This window comes from Protopterus annectens, chromosome 2.part1 (genome assembly GCF_019279795.1).
Source record: "Protopterus annectens isolate FY-2018-M chromosome 2.part1, PAN1.0, whole genome shotgun sequence".
Classification (NCBI taxonomy): Eukaryota; Metazoa; Chordata; order Ceratodontiformes; family Protopteridae; genus Protopterus; species Protopterus annectens.
The window spans coordinates 515,668,485-515,675,155 of record NC_056729.1 but is presented as its reverse complement, the minus strand read 5'-3'; the positions used below and the strand labels follow the sequence as shown (position 1 = coordinate 515,675,155).

Here is a 6,671-nt window from a genome sequence, read left to right as displayed (position 1 = left end):
AAAAATTGACAGAATACCAGAATGTTAATTAGGGTGCGCCTTATGAAATAAACGAAATCTAAAATTGTAACGCTTGTTTTTATTATGTGCAGTCCACTTCCTATTCTAAACATATAGCCAGTTTTAACAGAAACAAAGCATAATTTTGAGCCATAACGAGGAACATGATGTTCAGAGACTAGTATCAGAAAGAGAAATACAGTCTGCAATCAAAATGAGAAACACAGCTGTAAGAAGGAAGCAGGGCTTATAGTATTACTACATTTCCCAACATACCACAACGAAGTCTTCAACATCAGACAGAAACATATTTCCGCGATCAATTGGTACCACCCCCAAACACTCTATCAGCCAATTAGAAATAACTGGAGCATCTCATGTAGCAAATAAACGGAGATAAATTTGAAGGGGATTGTAATATTTTTACTCTGACCAAAGTTTGACTTCATAATAAAAAAATATAATGTTATGATTTTCCTTTCGTATTGTTGAGGCATCTATTACTTCACAAAGTAGAAGTATACAACATGCCCCTCATGTTTAGTAGATGGTACAATCTTGGCGCGGGGTCTTTGTTGGCGCGTTCCTAAGCGTTCCATTCAAATGTTATGCTCTTGTCAACTTTACTGTTAAGGAGTCAATAGTGTGATTAGTTTTTCTGCTGTTTTTATTGGGTTTTCTTTTTAATAATGTCATTTTTGCGGGAAAATACCAGTAATGGCGAGAACGATCGCCGACATTTCAGGTATATATATGTATATAGTTAATATATTGCTGGTCATGTTGCACTTTTTGTATTTTATTTGATGTATTGGTGTTAACATCATGTTAAGTGTATACTATTCTCGCACCGATTTACATATGGTATGTTGGTAGGTTTTAGTGTTTGGTTAAAATAAAGTAGACCTTGTACGATATCCTGGGGTGTGCAGAGTTTGTGGACTGTTGTGTACAGCTGTTTGGTATATTATTTAAATATTCTCCGCGTGTTCAAAAGTATAGTTTTTTGAAAGTTTAGGTTAGTAAAGTTTTATGATTGGGTGTATTTCATGATGGGTACAAAGCTGCAAGCTGGCGGGAACTTCTTGTGAGGTGAGGATATTACAGACAGCCCTGGAATCGAAACTGAAGGATCTTTTAGGCGTAGTAGAGTTTTCAGTCACCTAGTTTGTTCTATTAAATGTTTTACTTACGGTTATTATAATTACAGATTACTGGCTAGCTGCATTCAAATAATGTTAAAATCTGTGTCCAGTATTGTACTAGGTCCGAAGATGTCAAATGAGTGCGTCTTGGGGGGAAAAAAACAAAAAAAAACTTCAGTATATACAGTATAGTACAGGGATGCAGTGTTAAGATTGGCGTTGTTTAACTGCTGCATTTTTGTTCCGTTGTAGCTTTGTGTAAGTATGCATTAATGATGACTTTTATTTCTCGAAAGCGTTGTTTCTGCCTAGTACAAACTCCAAAGATGGTGTGTTTTGTGAAATGTCAACTATGGTTTCTAAAATGTTTAATAAAGACTAGCGGAGATACGTGGTTCAACTATGGTTTCTAAAATGTTTAATAAAGACTAGCGGAGATACGTGGTTAACGAACTAAAATGTTAAATTTGTACTGTGAAAGATTTATTCAAATTTAGAACTTGTGTGTGTGGGCAGAGGTTGGCATGGCTGCTATAACAGTAAATGTCCATGTTTGGTTGTTGCAGAGGGCCCCCATCCCGATGGTCTACAGGCAGAAAGCGAGGGGCAGACGGTAAAGTGCGAGATAAAGATGATCCCGATTCCACTGTGTTTGATGAAGGAAGCAAGAGTCATAATACAGATACACGACTTTCTAGGTAATTTAAATTGTGCATAATTATTTTTGTCTTGATAATAGCTGTTCTAAATGTAATTTTCACTTTGGTTCTTTTTGTAGCCTTTATCTTGGTGGTTATCTGGTTTGCATCGTTAACACTGGGTGCCACAGCTCTCGCCTACACGTAGTGCGGGGCAAGGTCAGCAATAGTGTGTGTGGTGTGGTGAGGGCACTGTCCGAGTTAGGGAGATGTTTAAACAGACTTGTGTATCCATTATTTTTATATCAAGCTTTTGCATCGACATGGATTTTCCGAGGAAGTGCACAGTTCTGGTGTCACTGACTGCAATCCCATTTCGTCTTGATTTCACCAGAAAATCAAAACATTTTATGATAAGTGGGGCGTTTACTGAATTTAGGAGGTGCTGTTGCATGTTAAAAAGACGCATTTCCATTTTTAAACCGTTTAAAAAAAAAATAAAAAAACTTAGTCTACTAGACTTCTCCTGCACTGACCCAACTTGGTCTACCTCTCTCTTTCCTAACCCCTCCTTCCAAATACTGTTTCTTATCCTCCACAGTACTGCAAAACTGATTATACTAACTTGCAACTTTCTGTTTACTCCCCATTCCTACCTGTTGCTTCATAATCTCAAAATGCTGCTACTTGCTGGATGAAACTGCTTTATTATTGTTAGTATCTGACATTCCTACCTGTTGCTTCATAATCTCAAAATGCTGCTACTTGCTGGATGAAACTGCTTTATTATTGTTGGTATCTGATTTTGTTTGTTACTATGTCTTAGGCTGAAACTGTTAGCATCATCTACTTTTTATATATCTTGTAATTCTCTTGCTTTTCTCATCTGGTTTCTGCTGAAATGGGCATCTGCCCAGTTGGAGTAACCCAGTCAACATGTCAAATTTGTGTACCAGTGAAAGTTGCCCAAGTTAGGCAAGTGCCCCTATAAAATGTGTACCTGTATAAATCACACACAATTTTATACATATGCATGAGTGCATATTTTGGTTTGTCTGTGGCCTTTTTACAAACACTTCAGTAAAAACTGCAAGAAAAAAGTCAAGTCAAAGGTTTCACTGTGTGATACTGTTAAACTCCTGAAATAGAAGCCGGCTGGGTATATACATGTGACTGATCCACTTCTGAATCTCCCAATAGTGAAATATCAAATCTCAGTATCTGAAGACCAGAATACAGAACATCCAGAAAAACATTCACAATACCAGGTTTTAAAATATCGGGAGGGTGGGACACCAAGATCCAACCCTCCCCAACATAAAAGCAGACTCAAAACATAATACTACCATACGTTTAAGCAGGGAGGGCAAGCTCCCTGCACCCCCCCCCCCGCTACTTACAACTCTGTTGCACTAACGCAAAGAAATCTTGTGCCCTCCACTCCCATTGCCCACTGCCACACTTTTATACTCGCAAGAAACGTACACCACTTATGTGCAAAAATCACCACTTTCGACAATTTACACACACACTCTCGCCTACCTACTCCTAAAACGTACAAAAAAACCTAAAACCGCATTTCTACCCAAAAACCTTAACCTACCTGAATCTCTGAACATAACCACACATCAGCTGCCATGTTAACAGCCCAGAAACCACTAAACCTTAGACTGTACACTATGCAAAACAGCAACAGCTACTGCAGATTCGGCAAACTGGGATTCGACGATATGCAGCTTGCACAACTGCACTTTTGGCTTTTTTGGTCTCGTGGATCGGTATATAACCCATTAAGGTCATAAAGTGTTAAGCTGCATGGCTTCTGAAGGACAATCGTTTTTGTGTGTGAAAATCTATATGTGTGTGTTATATATAATTTATTTATTTTTTTTAATGGGGGGGGGGTGGTGGTCCGTGTCCTATGTGAAGCATTAGTTTAGTTTCTTTAAACCCCTTATTTAGGAGGGCATTTGCATTGGTTGGCTAAGTTCAGAAACTTTATCTAGTATTGCATTTTAATGGTTTCTGAGACTTATTCTTGAATCCGTATTTGCTTTTATAATGTTTCTGGTAGAATTACTTTGTAGTGATACTGACTTAGTGGGTGGCCATGCCACTGTACTGTATTCTTACACGCAACTTGCGGTATCTAGTTGTGTTGCTGTAAGCCATTATCACTAGCATGGCCATTGTTTACATGCTTACATAGTATGTGGCCTTAAACCTCGGCAATCTTTCTGTGAGGGCTATGTCAGTCAATCCAGGGGTGAATCTCTGACTGCCTATCTAGTCCTGTAATTCATTATTTTAAAAAGGAATACAGTTGGCATACTGCTTAATTTGCAGTGAGGTGTTACCTAATCTATGGCCCTTATGGGATCGTCTTACAGAGATGCAAAATAATGAATTTACTGGATCCCTAATGGTGAAGGATGCAAGGTAGAGATCACACCTCTGGAGTCTGCAGGGAACTGAAAAGAACTGTATCTTTTCTATTAACTTGATTTTCTTAAGCCATTTATCTTTTTAGGAGTGGCTGATCTTGGTAGTTTAGTGAGATGCATCCCAAAGAGTGTACTCCGATTACCTAATCGGTGTAAAATAGAAGGGGCAATGGCTTTAGATTGAGGAGATCTTTTGCAGTCAGCTGCACTAAGCAGTACTATGTGCAAAGGAGAAGAAATGCTCCATCTGTGTTCCAAGGTCTCTAGCCTTATTCTTGAAGTATTGTTGTGCTCTAAGCTGGGGGGTGTCTTCGGTGATTGTGACAATGTTGTGGTTTTGGATTATACACAAGTTTAAACTCTTGCTGCATGGCTTAATGTCAGGAGACTTGAGTGACCCCACCCAATTTAATTATCTGCAAATTTTAACCAACTGTATTTGCTTGTGAGATGAAGTAGATGTCTAACAGTTCACCTAGTACCGAGACATGCAGAACACCACTGGTCCCCCATTGTACTCTTGAGGACGCTGCACCTGCTGTCATTGTGGTCTCTAGCTTTTAGCTAATTTGCTATCAGACTTACTGTCAAGTCTTGCTACTTGAGAATCTGTTCAGGTGCGTTTAGCTTACTGTTAGTGTGAATGATATGAAATGCTTTGGCCATTTTAGGTATGCTGTGTACAGTGCAACTGCTATCAACACCTGAGTTACCCTTTCAAAGAAGATTCTTCAGGCAGGATCTCCCTATGACAAAACCAAACTGTTGTGGTGTAGCCTATTAGGAATTTTTATAATGTCTTAATCTGGTCAGTTGTGTTCCAAAGACCTGCAGACTCTTGTCTATTAATTTCCAGGATTATCAGAAACTCAGTATAAACCCCACCACCACCACTGACTGCATTTTTTTGCTATTTGCTTATTACACCCAAGCTGGTAGTCTCTTAGCTGTATCAACACCACTGACTGCCTTTTTTTCTATTTTCTTATTATACCCAAGCTGGTAGTCTTTCAGCTGTATCAACCGAGTTGTCACACTTCTGTTTGTCCAAACAATTTGTACTGGCAGTCATTGCTGACTCAGTTTTGTCCTTTTTAGTATGGGTATTTGAGAAAATAGAGTGGGGGGGACTCTTTGTATATACAGGGGATGGCAACATAAATCTTAATCCCTTTGCATTTACACTACCTCTTATTAAAACATGTGAGTTCACGTACACGCTGGGTGGTTACAGAAACATCACACATACTTTGCAAGCGCCATAGCAGTGCTAATTATTCGCCATAGCAGTGCTAATTATTCATGATGCCAGTTTTACATATTTTTTTACAATGCAGAAGTATTCCAAATGAACAATATCCCCACCACAGCAAAGGGCATATAAATAAAAATTTAAACATTAGACACTTAAAAACTTTTCAAAATAAAAGATTAGTGCTTCGGGTAAACTCCAGTAACCTTCCTCATAGCTAACATAGCTTCATTTTGAAGACCAGTATAAGCAGGAAAGTAACCAATCAACAGCTGCCTTTGAGCTGATGCCCCTTTAGAGCCAGTTTTAATGAAATACTGAAATCCTGGGGGTTTGTCGGCTTGTAAATCGCCAGTCCAGTGCATCTCTGCCTGTTGGGTATACAAGGTGATATCACCGCCCCTTGGGCTCTCTTGCAGAACTTGTAAGACTGTAAGTAAAAAGAAATGCATAAAAATTCATTGCTGACTGCAAGTGACTTAAACCACATTCCTAGTCTTGCAGTCTGCATACGTATAAAGTTTATAGAGCTTGCCAGTCTGTGTATTTTAAAATTCTTGATTCTGTATATATTTACATGTACAGTTCCTACATGGATAAGTGCCCGTTCTTTCCATAATAGGCTTTTTATTCCTAAGCTGCTTATGACACGGGTGGAGCATTTCACAGAAGCATTTCCTCTCTCGCACATAGTATTGCTTAGTGCAGCTGACTGCAAAAGATCTCCTCAATCTAAAGCCATTGCCCCTTGTATTTTACATTGATTAGGTAATCATAGAGTACACTCTTTGGGATGCATCTCACAACTGCCAAGATCAGAGACTCCTAAAACGATAAACTGCTTAAGAATATCAAGTTAATAGAAAAGATATAAAGACTGTTTTCAGTACCCTGCGGACTCCTGAGATGATCTTTGCCTTGCATCCTTCACCATTAGGGACCCGGTAAGTTCATTATCTTGCATCTCTGTAAGACAATTCCATAAGGGCCATAGATCTAAGCCTTAAATTAGGTAACGCCTTTCCCACATCTGAAACACTTTCACTGCAAATTAAGCAGTATGCTAACTGTATTCCTTTTTTAAACCATTAATTACAGGACTAGATAGGCAGCCAGAGATTCACCCCTGGCTTGACTGACATAGCCCTCACAGAAAAAAGGTTGCCGAGATTAAGGCCACATACTATGTAAA

The 6,671-nt window shown here is 38.9% G+C and overlaps 1 protein-coding gene across 2 annotated transcripts in view; it reads left to right on the top strand.

The window, feature by feature from the left end:
• Positions 1 to 425: 425 nt before the first annotated feature.
• Positions 426 to 6,671, top strand: part of LOC122794130 (stem-loop binding protein) — a 405,733-nt gene continuing 399,487 nt past the window's right edge. The window contains exons 1-2 of one of the 2 annotated variants that reach the window (XM_044062311.1): positions 426 to 745; positions 1,712 to 1,843. In XM_044062311.1, coding sequence (XP_043918246.1) covers positions 690 to 745; positions 1,712 to 1,843 — 188 coding nt within the window. In that variant the 5' untranslated portion in view covers positions 426 to 689. The remainder of the gene's footprint in view (positions 746 to 1,711; positions 1,844 to 6,671) is intronic. The other variant, XM_044062310.1, reaches the window with a different exon arrangement.